General features: G+C 37.9%; 2 protein-coding genes across 3 annotated transcripts in view; one reads left to right on the top strand and one right to left on the bottom strand.

Moving 5' to 3' along the window:
* Positions 1–22,061, top strand: part of LOC108729441 (T-box transcription factor TBX20) — a 69,521-nt gene that overhangs the window by 14,900 nt on the left and 32,560 nt on the right. The window contains exon 3 of the mRNA XM_018458566.1: positions 14,347–14,620. Within this exon, the coding sequence (XP_018314068.1) occupies positions 14,347–14,620 (274 nt within the window). The remainder of the gene's footprint in view (positions 1–14,346; positions 14,621–22,061) is intronic.
* On the bottom strand, positions 11,092–13,980 carry LOC108729442 (uncharacterized). 2 transcript variants are annotated; one of them, XM_018458568.1, is made up of 3 exons: positions 13,912–13,980; positions 13,341–13,582; positions 11,092–12,462 (listed from the first exon to the last, which is right to left on the bottom strand). In XM_018458568.1, the coding sequence occupies exon 3, from the start codon at positions 12,424–12,426 to the stop codon at positions 11,683–11,685; it is 744 nt and encodes a 247-aa protein (XP_018314070.1). In that variant the 5' UTR covers positions 12,427–12,462; positions 13,341–13,582; positions 13,912–13,980; the 3' UTR covers positions 11,092–11,682. The 2 variants fall into 2 exon arrangements, with proteins under 2 accessions (XP_018314070.1, XP_018314069.1); XM_018458567.1 differs by having other exon boundaries at positions 13,769–13,959.

The raw sequence follows: 22,061 nt of genomic DNA, 5'->3' as shown, positions 1-22,061 counted from the left end.
CGGTGCTGACGCGTTTCAAAGAACTCGATGCGAGACACGCTACATGTATTGCAGGGCAAATTCGAGCGAGTCGTTGTTGGACACTCAGAAAAAAACGGTGGTAGCAACTATAAATATGACAACTATTATATTATTTTGTACATATACTGGAAAAAAATCTGATGGCATTAATTAAAATTTTGAAGGTTGGAAATGGACAAATATAATTCTAGTTGAAATAGTTGATTGATATGACCAGAATCTTCTGGTTTGTCTATTCAATCAGAAATTTTTATGAATGTAGAATTAACATATAATTGAAAAAATACTGTCTTATAATTGTAATAACTATATATAAAATAATATAAAGTATAACAAAAACCAATAAAGTATAAAATAATTCATTCAACTATGTACATTTTAATTCTATACATAAAACTTGTATAGTTGTCACCTTTATAGTTGCTACCATTATGTCCTTTACTTTGAGTGGACGACAAATCTTTAATAAAGATGCTTCTCATAAAGTTGCTTCTATTTATTTCCTAATTATTTCGAGCAAGATCAATAATTTGAACATTTAACGTTTCGTAGAAACTCTGGAGATCGTAGCAAATTCTACGAAAATATTAAAAATATGAAGATCAAACATGTAATTTGTTTGTATTATTTGTATAATTATTTATTATTTATAATATTATAATTTTATTTGTACGAATGCTTATCAATTATCTTAATGCAATTTATCTACAAAGAAATATATATATTCAAGTATCATTCTTTGTAAATTAATGTATCAATCTCAAAGAGGCTGCAGATAAGAGAGATCGTACTTTTAACGCAGAACACATACAAAACAGAGAAGTACTTCGGCTCTTTCAACTTCGCCATCCATCGGCAATTATCTTTACGATATCATAACGCGACTCATATTCACGCGCTCGTTAATCAGTCGTATTTAAAGACCGCGACGCCGAAACGAGCGCTTTTAATTCGCAAACAAATAGCGAGAAAAGACGCGGGCAAGAACCCCCGGACGCTGAGAAGGGGACGTTGTCGGTAATGCGGGGCAGCGACCAGCTACGTCGGCGTACCTGAACTAATGGATTTCATTGACTGACGTTTTACGAGATATTTAAGGGAGTTTCAGACGTAATTTATCGCGCGCGTTTACGCGCGGACGCACGCATTTTTATATGTATGCTAATAAAGTTCGGCCGGCGTGGCCGCAGCTGCGGCCGGGATGCGTGACCACGTCGGAATTATGAGATATTCGTGCGCATGGTCGCGCGGGGTTAGTCGAGAGAGCTAACCATCGGTTGTCCCGACGGTGCGTGTGCGTGCGTGTACAGCCTCGAGGCGCTACAGCGATGATCGATGCGTCGCATTATCGCTCGAAGTTTCGCGATCGCGATCGAGGACCCGCGGAACGCCGGGACTCTGCTCTTTAGAAACTCCCCGGAGATGCTGCGATCGAGATAAGCTTCCAGGCTAATTGCGAAATACCGCATCGGGTAGAGCGGACCTGCATCTTTTGCTCGATGGTGTCGAGGTACTTATGAACCAGACGGGCGCTTCGATTATTATTATTATTAATAACCGCTAGGAAACATATTCTTGCGATCACGATGAAAACATTTCGAATGTTTGCAGGATAGTACCGTTCATTAATTTAAGGTTTTGTTACTTGAGATATTAAATTAGTAATAATCGCTTCCGCAGAAATTAATGTTTAATACTTTTTTTGTTGCAACTTTTAACTTACTTTTGACATCTCATCAATATTCGATTCCAATTCCTTTCCAATAATGACGTGATAGTTGATCTACTATCAGTAATTCTAAAGATTTTATCGATACTGTTAATAAAGTCTCTATGTCATTTACAATTTTTCTGTTAATTGATTTTTGCGCGAAGCGTCTCGTCTAATTTAAAATTACGATCTATACCTTTCTTGGAATCAAGGAATCGATTTATTAATAGTAATAATCGAAAGATTTCCGAATCGCATTGATTATTATTATTAACAACTCACAGATCACAAGCTATAACAGTAACATTATATCAATAACATTATATCAATATTATAATTTCCCAGTCAACAACATAATATGACACATGTTGTACATAACTGTTACGTCGTTGTGGAGTGTTAAATTATAATATTGGTATAATCATACACTTATAAGATAGACTCAGCATGCCCCTATGACGTGAAGTCAACAGAACGGTGAGAGATGCAAAACATCGGTGAATCTCTATCCTTTTCTTACACGCGTATGTTCACAGTAATGGAGAAGAATAGAGATTCTTTACCGTTGTTTTTGCTCTCACTCACTCTCACTGTACTGTCGACTTCACTTCTATCATGGGGGCATGCTGGATTTATCTTATAAGTCTATGGGTATAATATTCTGATAGTTTAAGTTCTGTAGGAAGTGCCAAAAAACATATTCTCACAGTTACGATGAAAAAGATTTCGAATGTTTGTAAAAGAATTCATTAATTTATCGAGGTTTAAGTATAAAGCTTAAGATATTCAATAAACAACAATAAATAATTCAACAAATAACAATCGCTTCTGTAGAAATTAATATTTAATATTCTTTTTGTGACAATTTTCTATTATTTCTGATAATCTTAACCATAATCGATTTCAATATTCTCTTCCAATAATGACACGTCATCCATAATTCTAAAATCACCAGGATTTATGGGGAGACCTATTATGAAACTGATAAAATTTCTCGTCAATAACAATCTTTCTATAATTTGATTTTTGTAGAGCTTCGCGTTTAATTCACTTAGACCGCGCACTTTAATTACAATTAAACATGTATTAATCATTCGTTCCGCTGGACACCAGTGTTTTATTTCACGCAGCTAACGTTTTGCTTCGAGTAGCGCGTTTTACTAGCGACGCTGTGGTATATTTATGCGGTGCAGAAAGTAGACGATAATCCGATAAGCCACGCAACTACAGTGAATGTGATTGCGGTTAAGCCGCGCCATGCGCAATTACGAAGCGCACTATGAGAATTGCGCAAACAGGTGCCTTCCGATCGAGCCTATCTACGCGGAATCTACTTACAGCGTCTTAGAGATCCGCGTCTCTTGAGATATTCCACATATTTGAGAGAATAAGCTCCATTGATAAGATCGCCTCAAATCGTCTTCGTCTTTCTATCCTATGTTCATTTAACTCGCTCGTCAAGCAACAAATTACGGGATCGGGAATCTGAAGCTTCGCGGCCTCGAGTGACCATTCAGATTGCTGTCTTGATAAATCCATCATTGCGCTCTAAAGGCATTATACGAGCTAATTCTTTCTATGAATGTGTACTTTCTTGCTTCTTCTCCGGGCACCCCACGGTGTTCGCTGTACCGCAGGCTGTTTGTCGGTAGAAATGTAGCTGTTACTAAAGCGCAACCTTGAGGTGTTACCGAGGTGATCAACGTCGGGGGTACGCCATACGTGTTTGTCCAGAGCGCACTCGGATATTAGATGTACTCCGGATAAGCCCCGCGACTTCATCATTAACGCCTACGGTTCCTCCTCGTATGCGCAACAATGTGACACGTGATGCGCGGCACTATTACGTTATCGGAAAGGAGAAAGCGACATGTTAGATAAATTATACGCTGACTCGTTTGACTTCGTCATCGCCATCTCTTCGATCGTGATCTTCGAGCAGCGAGGTACTCGCGCGAGTATCGATGCTTTACAGTCCCATAGCAAATTTCCCGGATCTTCAACATCATTCCGAAGTAACGAATGATCCTCGAGCCACTACTGATTGACGTGACGTGCTTCTTGCTACCTTGGTGTTCGCAATAAAAGATATAGCTGAGAAACAGTGGAAATCAAGAGAGTATATGATAGAAGGTAAAAGTAAGCGACTTCGCGCGCGCTATGCAGGAGGTAAAGATGATAATCGATAAGCCCTGCGTGAGCTTGTAATCGAGAGTGCGATTTCGGATAAGACGGCAGGCCTCTAATTACGAAATACTTAGCGGCTCTTGGGGAGCCGGGTAATTATCGTCGGGCGTAAGGTGTCGGGGATGAGAAGCCACCTTCCAGCGGGCGAAACTTCAGAAACGCGATCGGTGGACTGCTACATTATACATTATAAGCAACCCGCGAAGTGTGTGTGTTTACGCCAGCGCGCGGAAAGCAGATGATAATTGGATAAGCCGCGTACGCACGGGATGATTTCGGATAAGACGGACGGCGCGTAATTACAAAACGCCGCGAGAGTGCCTCGGGCAGGGAGGAGCGATGATCGCCTGAGAATATAACCCGCCGCAATCCGTGCAACCTTGAGACGTCGTCGCGGGGAACATGCCACCGCGATATCGTCGTCGGGGAAGTGGAAAGCGATATCGAGCTTTAATAGCCATTCACAATGTTGCTTGGACTAACCGTGAAAAGCACAAGTGAGCGAATTACGAGAGAGAACGCTGTTCGATGACACGCATATGCGGCAAACGAAGTCTTTACTCCGGTGGTTTAACAACCGTGGAATTGAAAGGAAAGACAAATTATAAGACATTGACAAACAATGCTTTATTTTCTTTTCCGGAACGAACGGAAGTTAGTTGCTCACAGAGCTTTGCTTAGAGCCTTGAACATTAGGTACTCTAGAGATTTCAGGGATTCCTGAACACAATAAGTACCATTGAGCTTCATTTAAAAAATTCGAAGTAATCCCAGGGCGTGCCGCTGTTCTCCATGTCCTCGGCGGAGCGACGACGATCGATATATCAAGAACGCGACGATGCACGAATAGCGTCGTTAGCACGAGCGACTTGGCACGAAATCCCAGCTGAGCGAGCTGAACGTCAGTCCAACGAGTGACAATACGGATTCGGATTCTACCAATCAGGTGGAATTGTCCGGCCCTACGGGGTGCCAGGATCGTAAACTCCTTTGGTTTCTTCTCAAGCGTTCCGGGGTTCCTTCTTTCCCACGTTCGCACTCACCACGTTTCGACCATCCTTCTCACTTCTCTTTACCTTTATTTATCGTTTCCTTCGTATTCTCTATAGTTTAGCTGTTTTAAAAACGGAAAACACATGTATAAATTCGACATGTACTAAACGGTAAACATTGTCAAAGATTACCGAAAAAAGGAGAGAATAGATCTTCTGATATTATTTTCTTTTCAAAGAAAATAATATACAAATAATCTTTTGATTTGTAATTTAGAAAGAAAAAAAGGAAGGCTATGAAAGATAATTAAGTGGAATCTTTTACATTATCGTTTAACCGTGGTGGCTCTTTATTTCTTCGTCACCAGAGGAGGTTGGATAAAATTACCTGATTTTGGCCGGAAATGACAATCTTTCTGATGCTGTTATTCATGTTTTCTTGTATTTTTTGATATGCTGAATCATTTGCAAATGTTTAATTTTAAACTGATCTGATGGGAATATGTTGAAAATTGCATTTAAAGTAACACAATTTCGTCGAAATCTGATTCTTGATTGCAATTTTCAATAATTTTCCATCAGTTTAGTTTGAAATTAACATTTGCAAATAATTTAGCACATTAAAAAATACAAAAAAACATACATAAGACAGGTTCCATTGCTTAGATTAAACTTGGTTATTTTATTCAATGACCTGGACAATGAATACAATAGAACAATTTTGATCAAATCGATAGAATCTTCTTGCGTATGTTTTTTATTTTCTTGGTGCATGAAAAAGGTTCTATCGTTTAGGTCAAAATCTGGTAATTTTATCCATCCTCGTTTCAATTTCAGTGAAAGAACAATTTTCGTTCTAATTAGGCGTTCACTTGTCAAACGAACCGCTATAATTTATCGATGATGACGTAGCGGCGATCGGTTAAACTGCTTTTTGTATATGCGGCGGAAAGCGAAATGGTCGCTTCGCGAAGCGAACGCTATCGTTGCCGTTGTCGTCGTCGTCATCGCGGCTGTGCGTTTTTTCAACGTTTAAGTGGGTAACCGTGGACTGTGAAACGCACGGAATAGGAGGTGCGGACGAGCAGGTCAGGAGAGAGACAGGATACCGGCGGATAGAGGGTACTCGTCACGCGAACCCTTCATCAAGGTGCCAGCAACCTACATTATACACTCACACGCGACCCGGCCTGGGACGATCGTGTGCACGTTACATCGCGGAGAACATGCACAGAGAACAACATGTCGAGAGAAGGAGAAAAAGAGAGAGGGAAATAAAAGAGAAGTCGAGAGGAGGTGGAGATAGGGAGGAGAGAGAGAAAAAGAATGAAAGAGAGAGAAGGGGTAGATAGACATCTCTTCATTTTAGACCCCGTTTTCGCGCGGTTACACGAAGTGCACATAATAAATACGCGGGGTAACAGCCTTAGAAGGCCTCCGAATGGACTAAACACACTAATGCACATAACGAATACGAGAGATAACATCCTCGAGAGAACTCGCAACGGATTAAGAATGAATACTGCGTCTCGCATCAAATATATCAAAGCAACATATACCAAGCACACTCGCGTGTTTGATATAGCTTGCCACAGTTTAATTAATAAATGCAGAATCTTTGCGAATTTATCATTGTTAGATGAAAAAAATAATTTTAGTGAGAAGTATTTAAAAATTTAGAGATAAAAAAATAATTTTGTAGACCATTATAATAATTATATGGACTGAAACTAATTATTAGAATGTAGTATTATTATTAAAATGTTCAACATTATTATTTTGATGGTCCAACAAAATTACTTTCAGATCTGTATCTAAATAAATTTTTAGATACTTTAGTAAAACTGTTTTTTTTTTTGTTTAAAAGGAATAAACACTTATAAGTATATTTTAGTAAGAATAATCCAAACTTGCAAATGTAACATAAAGAAAATTGAATTGTTTGACATTTTTGACAAAGAAATTTATAATTGAGTGAGTCCGACAAAATTATTTTCAGTTATTTTTTCGTATTCAGCTAAATTTTTAGATTCAACAAAATTGTTTCTTCTATATCATTAAAGTGTGAAATATTATCGAATATTACCGTTTTAAGAAAAAAAATACAATATTAACTGATAAATTCGAGAACGAGTTAGAGATCGTCTTAGGCGATTAATTTACAACCGTGTCTACGGTATATAAAAAATCAATATTCTCAATATCATCAACTTTTTGGATTTAAATATCAATATTTTTGGCTAATTCTACTTCTTTAATTTTCGATTGGAGAAGAACACGTTTCAATTTTTATATAGTGAACAGTGCAAACTCCAGCGTATATATCGTCTCGAAGTGAGTAGTCGCTTTCGCTTCGTTGTCTTTTTTTCTCATATAGGTACAAGAATATCCTGTCGAGCAACGCGGTGTCACGATCATCAGAACGTGAACGCGCGACAGCCGCGGTATAATTACAATAGGCAGCGATCCCACCTGGCGCGTGGAGTCGTTAGCTCGGTAAACACATTTTAGGTTTGACTCAGGTCGAATCGCGATATATATCCAGCGCACTTCCGTGATCCATTTGTACTAACTTCACCGGCACGACGGGTCTTTCCTCGGGGGGGCAGTCGGTGGCCCTCTTGTATCCCGTTCCCCCTGGCGGAGCGGGGAAAGATATACGAGTGGTTCAAGGGGGTTGAGGTGTTTCTGCGATTACGGCCTCGTTAGCCATGGGCCATCGAAGGCTTGTTTGTTCCCGCCTAATTTGACGGGGAAATGTGCCGTAATGTCGGACGCAGGACTCAACGAATTATTAGAGGTGGTCGATCCGTTGGCGTTGGAATAAAAAATAAATTACCTGCAGGTAAAATTAGGACGTCTGTTATCGCGATCGTGAAAAGTGACGCAGAAAAACACTTGGATCGGTTAAGCCGCGATAATTCTTCTCGAGGAGTAATAAGAGGGGGCCATGTGGCGAGCGAAGGTTTCATTTTAATTGCTGCTATTATTATGATCTTAATATCCGAGGCCATACGATGGTGACGTAATTGATTGCCGAAAAAATTAATGTAGAGGAACGAACACGCATTTACTAAGATGAACGTCGCGAGTCAATTACAAAGCTATTTAATATGTATTGAAGTTAATAGAAGTTGGAGTGGATTAATTTTTAAAAGGAATGAATGAGAACGCATAAAATCTCCATTTCATATACAATGCTAAATAAATTTTATCTCATGAGATATTTAATTTTTAAGGCTTCTGCTAATTCATCACTATTTTAGAATGTGATATCAGAAGCGAGAAAATACACGAGAAAAATTTTTGTAAAATATTTATTTAATAAAGAACTGGAACGGATTAATTGTAAAACGAATGAATAGAGAACACACAAAAATCTATTTCATGTACAATACTAAATAAATTTTTTTTTATCACGAGCTATTTAATTTTTAATATTATATCCATTCTCAAGATTGTGTGTGTGTTTTTGAATATTATTTTTAAATAAAATTTTTTTCAACCGTGTTTTACGGAACCGTTATTTCGAAAATATACTTAAAGCAAAATGGAGATACCATTCCGACACGGTTGCGGTAATTTTGATAGCGTACGCGCTTCGCATCCGAAAGTGACACGCGCCGCAGGAATTGACTTGTTCGTCGCGCGATCCTCGTATAAACATGAGTCACTAAGCGCCCAAGGATTCATGGGATACAAGCGTAATGCGCGATAGGGATCACTAAGGGTGACGGATCTCGAGGGAGAGATCGTCGATCGGTTCGCCATCGATACTTAAATAGTCGGCGCATTTATCTAAAAGGGTGGTCGGCCCTTCTTCTAATAGCAATTTTCCGGATGATTTATCGTGTCGGTTAAAGTTTACGGAAACGCGACGATCGTATACCAACAGAAACACCGGTGAGAATGGGTGGTGCATACACGTATGATTGCGAAATTTATTCTTGGCATAACGCGTGCGTGGCGTAGCAGGTGAAAGTCGAACACTTCGGAGGAAACGTCGTCCACGTCAAGGCCGGCTTCGGGCGATAAGCGAGTTAGCTGCAGCTGCCTCAGGGTGGAGGGCTGAGGGAGGTGTAAACGACCCTGATGATTTTATAAAGTGTCAACTCGGGGTAATTACGATAGTGCGCACAACCGCGTTGTTTTTTTGATGACGGGATTAATACTTACATTACGGCAACGTGCGTGGCCACAATTGCTCACTGCTCATTTCGAAATATATGCAAAACTGTATATAGAGCCTGGGGATATACGAGTATTTAGCACCTGCCTTTAAGTAAACAATAAAAATCCTGTGTGCGGAAATTCACCCTTAATACATATGATTTTCCGGTTCTTTGCTACACACGTCGTTCGTGTCCGGGTTAATTTTCATCACTTTTATAAATTTGCAAAAATTATTAAGTGATTCTTACATATACATATACATTAACATCTTTAGAAAATAGATCTTTATAAAGTTGTGCAGTAAAAAAAAGAAAAAAGTAGAGTACCATTTAGCCAGGTGCTCAAGTATTTCCAAGAAAAAGAAATGTGCAAGGGGGGTACTTATCTTGTAAACTAAGAATTAACACTAAGGATTAATACAGCCCACACCTGCACTAAAAATAAATTATTATAAGAATTTCTAAGTTTATATAATAGAAATCCAGGTCATTTCTGTAATTGCTGGCTAGATAATATTATCGTGCGATTAATAGCATTGTATTAAATTAAAAAATTTTCGAATTTTATTTTTGTTATCCCTAAAATGGATTCTTCTTTCAGGGAGAGTCACGCACAGTTCCCTAACATTTTTATATACGTTATAGCAGTTAAACTTCATGACGACATTGTCAATCATAGCAATTTCGAATTTTATGTATCGAATGTCACGTCGTCGTCGCCGTGAAGCGAAATCGAGAAGCGAATCTCAGGCGTCTATGACGCGCTCGGAATTGAATTACAACGTGGAGAAATGAGGCGCGAGGTCTCGCAGACTCCGTCGTCGACTCCGCGAATAAAGAGCTTGTTTCTCGCGCGCTGACTATGTGTGCGCATTTCGAATGCACCGCTCAGCTAATTCCTCGCCTGAGGGCCGACAATCGTGTCGTTAAGGTGTGTCGGATCCCCAGGCGACGTAACGACGATACTATTCAACGCGATTGGACAATATGCTTGTTAAAAACCACACGAACCTAACCGAACACGTACGTGCTGTGGAAAAGGAAGGATCGTTTTCGAGAAGCTCGAAAACCGCAAAACCGCGGTGGCAAGGTCCTCGTCGCGGGGGACCATTCTCCAAGGTATGGAACTCTACGAATAGACAGTGGCAAGGCACTCGCGTGACGCAATCGGGCCTCTCTTATCTGCGTTTCGCTTAAGGATCCCAATCTCCTTTCGTCCAGCTCCGTCGTGAACGAGTCCTACGGCCTCAGGCCCCCTCATTGTACGAAAACGAGAAGGACACCTGTCATCGAATAAATAGATCTAGAAAACCGCAACAGTTACGCTTGCGGCCTTGTCTTTCGAAGAAGCCGGCGCATGGAAAGCATGGTTCTGCTAAAGTATCTAAAAATTTAACTAGATACAGATTTGAAAATAATTTTATTTTAGACCATCAAAATAATTATACAGGATGCTCAACTGATTGCTAGAATGAAAAATTTTTGTAGTATTGCTCATTTATGCTTCAGTGTCTTCTATAATAATTTTGATAGTCTAAGAAAATTATTTTCAGATTTGTAGTTAGGCCCGTTTTCACAATATATGGTTAACTAAAGATTAAAGGTTATCAACCGATTCATCAATGAAATTCATTCATGAATTTCTTGATTATCTTTAATCTTTAGGTAACCATATATTGTGAAATCGAGCCTTAGTAATTTTTAGATATTTTATATAGAGCAAAATTGTTGTTCTTGTGCGGGAGCGATAAAATTGTTCGTGCACAGAGAAAACGACTGACTTTACTGAAATGATTAAAAACTTATCTAGATACAGATTCGATATTTGTTGGACCATTAAAATAATTACGTAGGAAACTTAAACATGAATGCTGCAAAAAATTTTGATTTTGACAAAATTATTTTTAGGATTATTTTCAAATTAGTTCCTATATTTAGCTAAATATTTAGGTACTTCAGCAAAACTATTCTTTCCGTGAATAAGGATTCAGGGAGAACGAAAGCGCGTATTTTTAAGCTATTTTACTTTAGCATTATGAAAATAACGAATATTTTGTTGAAAATCTTCGATAAATGCGACTGCAGTTTTATCGATGATTTTATATACGATGCAATATCTTAATGGGAACATATCTTTTTTTTTATAATCGAACGATGTGAGAGATGTCTGACTCGAAAATATATACGCATACATTCGAGAATATATTTTTATATATTCCAATATTATCGGATGTCTTTCTAGCTATACACTAGAGAATTATGAAACAAACTTAAAAAATGGCGGTTATTTCAGTAGCATCATTAATCAAAACGTTTTCCAATAATTAATATTGGTCAATTAATCCTCATAGACTTTTGAAATCCAAATATAATCTCACTCCTTAGAATTCTAATGTACACGTGTGACGTTTCCTAGACTCGTAGAACTCATCAATTTAGCACCGAACATCAATTAATTAATCCATGCTTGAACGGAAGAGCTTACGTAACCGTTTTACGTATGTATATGTAATTATGATAAATTAGTATAAGACACGTCGATCAATTTCGGTGTTTGTCTGGCGGCATATTATCTCGATGCATTATCTATTCGCGTGGTTCAGATTAGTATCGTGCCGGTCAGTCGCCACATAAAAAATACGAAGACCCCGCAGATCTGACTGGACATGAAAAACTGGTACGCAGATGTTCGTGCGATTACAGCCAATAATACATGAATTCCCACGTAGATTATCAGGATCGTCAGACACAGTAAAAGAGGCGACGTTATCTTCAACGTCAGTTTGTTCAGTTTCATCATAATCGCGCATATTACTTTGTTCAGGCAATTCCTCGGTGTCTGATATGGTGTTATCCTCGCAGCTGTTTCCTTCGGGTAGGTTGTCGTTTTCGCCGGGATCGGCGATTCAATTTTTCTCAAAGGTACCAACTCGCTCGTTTTCTCGGTTCTCAGTTTCGACGGTTCTCCGAGCATTTCCAGTCTGTCCGGTGACAGAATTTGTTGTATGATCGCAGGAACGTCGGTTTTTTTGGATTGATAAGCTCTCGGAATTCTGATCACAGCGAATTTGGTGGAGGATGAGGTTGTGGAGACCGACATAGCATCTTTCGAAGTCACAGATGTGACAGAAGCGTCTGTCTTTAAAGATCTTAGCAGCGTTATTTGAGAAAACTCATCCGGCAAGAGTACGTCTTTTCCCGGCGTGACAATTCCCGTCATATCGGGTTTCTGACGATGATGACGACGTCGGTGATGATGGTGATGATGAGTCTTTAGTGGATTGCACGGTCCTGGACACACCATTGGCCGACCTCGACAGGCATGTCGAGGCGGATCCATCATCTTCAATCTTCTCTGATGGTTCGATCAAGCTTGAGTCTAGCGTAACAATAATTAGATCAGAACTGTAATAGCGCATACACATGGTACAGTTATTGAGAATAACCTGCACGTAGTATGGAAAGGACGGTTTTGCTAAAGTACACTAAACAAAATTTACTAATACATATTTCTTTGAATAATATTAGTCAACATTTACTTACAGTAAATAAATATTTACTCAATAAAAAAACAATAGTTAAATCAATCAAATTAACTTTTTGTATCAAATAAATATATGTTTACATTTAGTAAATATTTACTTAAAACTATTCAAACAAATATTAAAATTTAGTATTTTCTTCAGTGCATCTAAAAATTTGACTAGATACAAATTTAAAAAATAATTTTGTTGGATCATCAAGTTATGTAAGATGTTCAAGTTGGTTGCTAGAATGCCAAAACTTTTTGCAGCATTGCTCATCATACTTGAGATTCTACATAATTATTTTTTAATAGTCTCACAATAATTTAACAAAATTATTTTCAAATCTGTATCTAACTAAATTTTTAAATATTTCAGCAAAATCGTTTTTTCCATGCAATAGTCTCTTAAATAAAATAACGAGGGATCTCTTACATGCATCAAGCATTCATCATATTACATCTTACATAGTTTGTAATTATGTAGTAAATTATATAAAGCGAAATGGCGTGATTGCGGTTCGGAATAAACGAATTTTTCTATCTCCCCATCACGTCCGACCCAAGCTCGACATTTTCAGCGATAAACTAACTGGAGGTCAGTTTTTCACTGTGAAAAAATCGCTATTAACGTATCTCATCATCTGATCGCGGAAAAATGTCTGGCGTTCTTCCACGAGGCGCGTAAATCATAGGACGCGAGTCCATTGCGTGCGGTCGCAGCGAGGACATACATTGTAGGCCGGATGAAAGCTTTTGGTTGGGAACAGGAGGATGAAGGTCAGGCTACAATTTTTCCTGCTATGCCAGTGGGAATTTTCAGCACGCCTTTGCATCATCGACGAAGGCGCGTGCGCCTTGACGTCTCTTGAAGTGTTGAAAGGTCGATTGCAGATGCGACCAATTCAAGGCTGAAGCTCGGCTTTTGTGATGAAATTCGAGGTGCCGAGACGAATGTTTCCTTTGATCGAACTGCCTACAGTTAAATTCGGAATGACTGAGTGAAACATATTAAGAAAAATATAAAGAAACTAATAATGATATAATAATGACGAATACAAATAGATTTGACATTTTTTTAGTTTTGTGATGAATGATCTATCTCTTAGGACTGCGCTTAGAAAAGGGAGCAAGATTATAAAACTTAGAAATGCATTTTAACTGTTGAGAAAGTTATACTGCACGCGGTGAAACGTTTACGCTGCCGAAGAAAACTTGTTGCAGGCACTGTTCTATAATTAATAACTTCTACCGTTGCGAGACTACAACGATCGTGAAAGCGGTCACGAAGTGCAAAGGTTTTACCTTGATTTTCCTACGTCATTTTGTGATTACTAGGTTACATACACCATCATATCAAACGATAAAGATCGAGATTCGTTTTTGTTTGTCGTTTTAAAGTTGAGAATTTATCACATTTCATAAATTACGTATATAATCATGTCTTTAATTACTTAGGTTTAAATTAAGTTTTTTTCATCTTGTTTCAAAGCGATTCATCATCGTTTTGCGCAAGTAATTAATTAAATAATAAAATTTAAAAAATAAGATTCTAAGTACAGATATCCGCAAAAAAATGGGCCACTGTAACGTTGCACTGACTCGTTTCTTATGCGGGTGAGTATATTTTGTGAAATACATATATTTGTTTATCTAAATAAGTTCCTACGTATTTAGCTCGAATAATTTATCATGATTATTATTCGCTTGTTATTACATTGTTTCCGCATTCTTTCGCAGACGGATGTTCCCGACGTGCCGGGTATCCTTTACCGGACTCAAGCCTGAGGGCCGTTATGCAGTATTGATGGACATCGTGCCGGTCGACAACAAGAGGTATCGATACGCCTATCATCGTAGCTGTTGGCTGGAGGCTGGCAAAGCGGATCCGCCGGCGCCCGTGCGACTTTACGTTCATCCCGACTCACCCTTCACCGGTGAACAACTGCGAAAACAGGTCGTCTCCTTCGAGAAAGTCAAGCTGACAAATAACGACATGGATAAGCACGGTCAGGTAAGAGGACCACTTAAATCTTCTATCCATAATTAATTCAGATGTCATCGAGTTTAGTTTTAGCGATAGCTTCTTTTTGGGAGACATCTTTAAAATTCTAAAATTGAATTAAAATTAAAAAAAAAAGTACTGAAATTTTTATATTTATTTCAGCACATTGATGCAGATTTTTTTAAATGCTAAAGCGACTATTATTTTTCGGTGCTAACTATATATTTTATTATTAGTAACATTACAGAATAATAATTAGAATTTCAGATTATTTTACCATGCAATTATGGTCACAAATATCAAATACTTTTCTCTATAATTTCTGATTACTCGTATTCATAGTGCAAATAATTATTTACTCATTTTACGGCTACTTTTAATAAGAAATTTATGCAATTCAAATATTGATGATTTTTTTAAAGATCTATTACGCACTCAATGCAATCCATAGTCAATTTGGCGTCAAAACGGTTAAACATTTATGCGTCGCCTACGAAGCGTGTAAAATCTACCACCGATCTCTATATAATCTACGTAGAATAATTTCGCGCGCAAGATTTTCCTCCTCCTGCGGCGGCTCGCGCGCAGAAATTGTCGGCGATAAGGCGCTTCATGCACCCCGGCCATTACACCGTTCTGTAATTTGCGCCTGCCTTTCAGCGGATGCGTAATTTCTGGGCCGCGGCGTATCTCCCCTTTATTTCGGAGTTTAGCGCACAATGGCCGCCGGACGCGAAATGTCGGAACCGTTGGACATGCTACCGCTATTACGTGGCACGGGGAACCCTCTTCCCGTCGCGTTCGATTACGCCCCGCAGATATATAATCCACGAATATAACACCGACGATGATTATATTCAGATTTTAAAGAAATTCCTTGGCTTAAGAAAATGTAAAAGATACTTTAATTTAGAAGGACTTAATTCTCAGAGAAAATTTTAAGATTATTTTTTTTTAAATGCTCACAATTTTAACCTTCCAGAGTTGACAGTCTAATGCTCTTATAGAAATCTAATATTGGTTAATTTAACATCGAAACACAATAATTAATTATTTATTTTAAGTAGTAAAAATAGTTGTTGTTTAATACTTTCAGTACAAATTATAAGTAATCAATTAGGATAGCATGGTACAATTTCGAATATGATACAATTCTGAACGAAATAAGATTTCGATCCAATTTCAAGGTTCAAGTTTGGTAACCTTGATCTCATTGTGCGGAGGATACTAAAGAGTATCGAACAGCTAGGAAGAAGCCTTGAAATGAATTTAAATCTAGGTATATCGTTCTCAGAATTGTACTACGTTCAAAATTGTACCACCTTACCACCTACCGTTTTTCAGGAATAAATTGGCCAGTAGATTTCTGTAAGAGTGGATCTAATCAATTATAAATCTCTTTCTAAAAAATATCAAACAATTCAATTTTCTTGATGTTACATCTGCAAATTTAGATTATTCTTTATTAAACCACACTTAATATTCATTCGTTTTTATATGAGTTGTGCCATTTTGTTTCTTTGAAATTAATTAGTATCTCTTGATTAACATAAATGGGTCTTACAGACCCAGCATCAATAACTGTGTCACAGATTTTGGCGTCAGTTTCGGAGGATTAAATCTGTCAAGTTTTAAAAATGAACCGATGAAATTAAGTATATATTATATTTCCAGTTCAAACTGGGAATTGTATAAATTCTCAAGAAATATTAGGCACGAAAAGAACCGCCTCGAATATGGAATTTTTCACTCGCGTGTATTAAATTAGACTATTGTTAACAAAATCTATTTGGACGTTCTCGCGGTGACATCGCGAAGGACCTTCGCCTTCGTAAATCCGACGACTGAACAAGCGACTTGCGGATTTGTTTAACATAGCGACATTGGCGATGCTTATTGTAGTGCCGTTTTTCACGCCCTCATATCAATTCCCTTAGCCTCTTCTCGCACTCGCGTGATCGTTGACGAGTCCTCGAGTGGCCATGCGCGTCGAAAATGGCCTCGTAAAACGAATGATCCGGGACAACACCCCATCAGGGTGGAAGCGTGGGCCCATGGGTTATCGGCGCAGGTCGTTAATCGTGGGCGTTGATGTTGCCCACGAATAATATTCTATCCTCGCCATTGTCGCCGTCGTCGCTAGCCGATCGATGACGAGCGAATTTCTCGCCATTCGTGGAAACGTAGTCCATTCGGAACGAAGGTGATCGAAAAAAAGTTTATTTAAAATTATGCATAAGATAATCGGAAAGTAACTCGAGGAGAGAGTTTGATGAATTTTGTAGTAACACGTAAACCACGAAGCAAAAAACGGGCGAGCGTTTACACGGTGAGGATTAAGGAAATGAAAATTTCGAAGCGAAATCGATGTTGATCGACTATAATTTCGAGCATTTACGTATAAAGTCGCTGAATCGATAAAGCTGATATTGAGAAGAAAATTTCAGGCCGCACGAGTCAGTATGGCAATAAAACGCCGTCTCCTTTCCTGATAAAGTGGCGTCGCAGGCGCGAAGTTGCTGCACGATAATGAAAAGTTGAAGTTCATGGGAAAGAGGCGGACTAATAGCGCTCGACAGTAACTTGGGAATTACAACAGGAAATGTTGTTAATTGACTAGTCTTAGAAGACAAGTAGTTTTAATCATAGTTATATCAATTGAAAATATTTTACACACATAGGTATGCAAAGTCAATTACACCATAAAAATATTTATAAAAGAAATTGAACCAGTACATAACTTGTGAAATAAATTAAAATGCAATTAATAAAAGTACTACTTTCTTTCCTAAAAATAATTATGTAAATAGAATTGAGTCAGTAAATAATTTATGTAATAACTTAAAATGCAGTCAACAAATGGACTGTTTTTATTGATCACCTTAAAAGTAGTTAAAAGTATTTTTGTGAAAAGAATTAAGTAACTATAATATGATAATCTAAAAGGCAATTAAATAACAAATGGAATTTTTATCACCTGCAATAATATTGGGTTACCAAAATTTCAACGCGACACGACGGATTTTTGTCAGCTAGATTAGGATTTGAGCTGCGAATTATTTTAATGACAAAAAATGTTGTTATGTTTCTCTTGAATGCGTTTTACATTTTTCATGAAGAAGCCATTAATACTTGCATTATTAGGGATACGATCGAATGTGTGAAATAAACACTTTGACGAATTTCAAAGCTGGCGGTGTTGTGTGATTTGATTCGTGAATGAATGATACGTACGTTGATATTTCGTCTCGATGCGTTTTCCTCCTTATTAACGTGGGAACTCAAAACCGTGTAGAATAAATGCGTGAATTTACGGCGCGATTTCTGCCTTTACCGTGAGATTGGCGATAAACCGCGCGAAACTTAATATTCCACTATCTCTCTTGCCGACCCGTTGTAAACGTTCGATAAAAGTTAATCCTCAGCCTGAAATATCTCTTTTATTCCTTAATTGGAAACACGTGTTTTCACGCATCCCGCATAGCACGGATACGAACGAGAAACGAGAGATTGCTAAATCCGAGACATATCGAGTTCCCTTAAAAACAATGATGCTTGTAACGGTCGATAAAAATAATCTTAACAAGATAATAAAATATTTCTGAGATTATGATTTTATATCTAAACTCTCTTGAGATGTTAAAGACACGTCAAGTTGATTGAAGATTTCCGATTCTACACACTGATAAAAGAGTAGCAGCTACCAAATGTTTAATGAAATAATTTCAATCAAATGTTTGGTTAATATAACCAAAAATAATTTTACTTTTCTAAATGTTTAGTAAGTATTACCAATCATAATAATATAATCAATTATTTGATAATAATCGCTGAACATTTAGAAAAGTAAAATTATTTTTGGTATTATATTACTCTCTAAATCTGAATCAGTGGATAGTCACTAATTACCCAGTGGCATACTTGGCACTGATAATCAGTGAAGTTCAATTAAAAAAGGAAGAATGTTCAAGCATTATATAACTAAATAAAATACTGATATTTGCATGTTAATTTCAATCTTCCAATTCCATATTTATTGAATTTATACACTAAAACAAAGTGATTAGATCACATAATAAAGATCAGCTAGGTTAGGGATCTCACATTTCATTCACTGATCACCAGTGGCATACTTGGCACTGATATCAGTGATTATCCACTGATTCAGATTTAGAGAGTAATGTAATTGAAATTATTTCATTCAATATTTGATAGTTATAATCAAACTCTTTTTTTTAATGCAAGAAAAAACTGTTTTGCTAAAAATTTAATTAGATACAGATCTGAAAATAATTATGTAGGATATTCAAACTGATAGCTAGAATGTTAAAATATTTTACTGTCAGCTTAAATATTCTACATAATTATTTCGATGATCGACAAAATTATTTTATTTTAGATATTTCAGCAAAATCGTTCTTTCCGTGTATAACTTATTGAAATTTTCGATTAATTTCAAAGCATATAATAACAAATATAACATACTGTGATAATGATGCAAACAGTTAATAATTATAACAATCATCAGAATTCTTTTCGTTTTTAATCGACGCATATAACTCTAAATTTATTATTAATGCCTCAACAAAAGGTCATTTTCTTAAAAAGAAAAATTTCTCTCCTCTTTACGCTATCCTACTTATCGCAAACTTGTCATTAAATTGTTAGGGGGTTAATCCTTGAATAAGCATGCTGCGACAGTCTTTCTACCCCTAGGGTTCGGAAAATGTCACAGGTCTCTCGTGACCGTAAAAACTGGGACTCTATGGGGAGGACGGGATCGTTTGCCTCGGGAGGGTGCAGCGGGCCACCGGGCGACAAGAAGGGAGAAAAGGGGGGCCTCGTGCTAGCTTGGGAGCATGCCCATAATGTTGTGGGTATTATAGGCGGTCCATGGCTGGTGTCGTAGGTGGTGTATAGTAGGTAGTACGAAGACGGCGTTACCTATAAGCTAATAAATTGAACGGATGTTTGCCCCGAGCTTTTGTCATGATGATCACGGGTAACCCACGCCTGGCCCCGTCGAGCACCTTTTGAATCTCTCGAGACGGCTCCGGTCGTTCTCGGCTTCGCCTCAGCATATCTCTCCCTCACGACGACTAAGGAGAGACGCGTGTAAACGCGCGTATGAATGCTTTTCGGAACTTTATCCGCGAGTGGAGGATAAATCGTAGAAATGATAATCTCGATGGGCGATTTCCTGTCTCTTTTCACTGCAAATATTCTTTTTTTCCTCTTCTCTTTTACGCGATTTACTCGGATGACTCGGTAACCGTATGATCGCGGTACTTCAATGCCATTGCGAAGGAAGCGAACGCATCTCCTAAATGTATTTAACTTTTCAGGTGGTCTAAAGATATCTTTAGTCGTAAGGTGGTAGGTGAGATACTCAAAACACCAAAAGAAAATTTATTTTTATGGCTATATTTTTTACTAGTAAATTATGTTGCAGTTAAATTTACAATAATTATATTCTTTTGAGATAAAAATACGTAAAGATAATAAACATCAAGATTTCTGAGTTTTTAAAAACAAGATTTAAAAAAATACCTGGGCCACCCTACACTCATCCATTTAAAGATTAATGCCATGTAGGCCTTTGTTAACTTTGTGAAATCTAGAAAATTGTTCAGTGCTTTTGACAAATAGAAACGCATTGAGAAAAATGTTGCGGATGAAAAGTTTCAAGGAATTTTCAGTATAACCCTTGACATACTTCATTCACATGGCATTTTCAAAATTATGCTTTCGTCATGAAATAGTCAAAGTTAATTATCTCTTAAATCAAACGTTTATTTTTTCATTTTAAGAAAAGATAGAAAATTTGTTACAATAATCGAAATTTTCCTTTTGTAATGCGATTTCTCGCTTTTGTTCCATTTATAATCTGCATTTCATTGAAGACATGAGTAGTCTTCGTGTGATTGAATAATGTTAGTGGCATTCTATATATAAATCAACATGACATTAGACACGAGAGAAGAAGATTATTAACAGTTCTCGCCTGGATATTGCTGTTCCAACTTCATGCTTTACACATGCGTTATCTTTAATGGCGGTATCGTTGCCGAGTATCGTAATGTTCATCGCGATGCTCGCTCATTGATATCGCTCGTAAAAGTAGTCATAATACGCATCAGTATATGAATTCTACGATCTCCCTGCGTCGAGTGGGCGAATACGCAAATATAAACTGTCAATAAGCATAAAATAACAAGTAGATCCGAGAGTGGACCCTCTCGGTTAAGAAACCGAGTATAATTCCCAACGACCGACGCGCTTTTCGAGATGTTTGAGGTTCAATCGTTCTTGTAACAATCCTTTCAAAGACGTTTTGATTCTCCGTCACGGTCGATCTGCGTTAACTGCGATCGGAAACAATTCGTAAGTGCAGTCGGCTTCGAAAGAAAAGAAAAAAAAAGAAACAGAAACGAAGGGGATTGCTACCAAGGGAGAGGGAGGGAGATCAAAAGGGAGATCGAGTCGAGCTTCGTGACGAGGGAACCCGATTATTCCTTTCCGGTTGTATCCGGCAATTGCCAAACACCCTGTACGCGCACAGAGAAACACTGGCGAGGAACGGAGAACAGACACACCGGTTGAAAGCGGTCGGTCGAGCCGGGCGAACCACGCAACGCGCCAGTCAACTCAACTCGACGACTCGAGTGGTAGGGAACATTCCTTCGCTACGGCCACTATTTCATCGTTTCGTATGACGCGATATTATAAGACCCCCGCCTGCGCGACTCGGCTACTACACGGTGGTCCAAAAGCGGTCATCCACCTGCGCGCGCGCGAGTTTTCTCCCGTCAAACTCTTCTCTCTAATACTCGTTTCTATCATCAATGTACTCTCTAAATCTGAATCAGTGGATAGTCACTAATTACCCAGTGGCACACTTGGCACTGATAATCAGTGAAGTTCAATTAAAAAAGGAAGAATGTTCGAGTATTATATAACTAAAATACTGCACGTTAATTTCAATCTTTCAATTCCATATTTATTGAATTTATGCACTAAAACAAGGTTGGTTAGATCACATAATAAAGATCAGCTAGGTTAGGGATCTCACATTTCATTCGCTGATTACCAGTACCATACTTGGCACTGATATCAGTGATTATCCACTGATTCAGATTTAGAGAGTAGAATAGATGTGATTATCTACTGATTCAGATTTATGCCCCTTTCTTCCAATATAGATTAACTTTAATCTCAGTTCAACTTATTCTTCATTTTTTCTAATTCTTAAAATTGGAAAAAGATAAAGAGTTAGTTGAATCAAGATTAAAATTAATGTAGAATCAGGCATAAAGCTGAATCAGTGGATAATCAGTGAGATCAGTCTCAATTATACCACTGGTAATCAGTGAATTCATAGTGGCCAAGTATGCCTCTGGGTAATCAGTGATTATCCACTGATTTAGAGAGTTCGAATCTTTGTCTTCCC

The sequence above is a fragment of the Mycetomoellerius zeteki genome, unplaced genomic scaffold, assembly GCF_001594055.1.
Source record: "Mycetomoellerius zeteki isolate Tzet28-1 unplaced genomic scaffold, Tzet1.0 scaffold73, whole genome shotgun sequence".
Taxonomy (NCBI): Eukaryota; Metazoa; Arthropoda; class Insecta; order Hymenoptera; family Formicidae; genus Mycetomoellerius; species Mycetomoellerius zeteki.
The sequence above is the reverse complement of the archived record's forward strand: the minus strand, read 5'-3'. Positions and strand labels throughout refer to the sequence as shown.

Excerpts from the sequence above, each read along its gene's own strand:
- LOC108729442 (XM_018458568.1), bottom strand. The coding sequence starts at position 12,426 with ATGATGGATCCGCCTCGACATGCCTGTCGAGGTCGGCCAATGGTGTGT.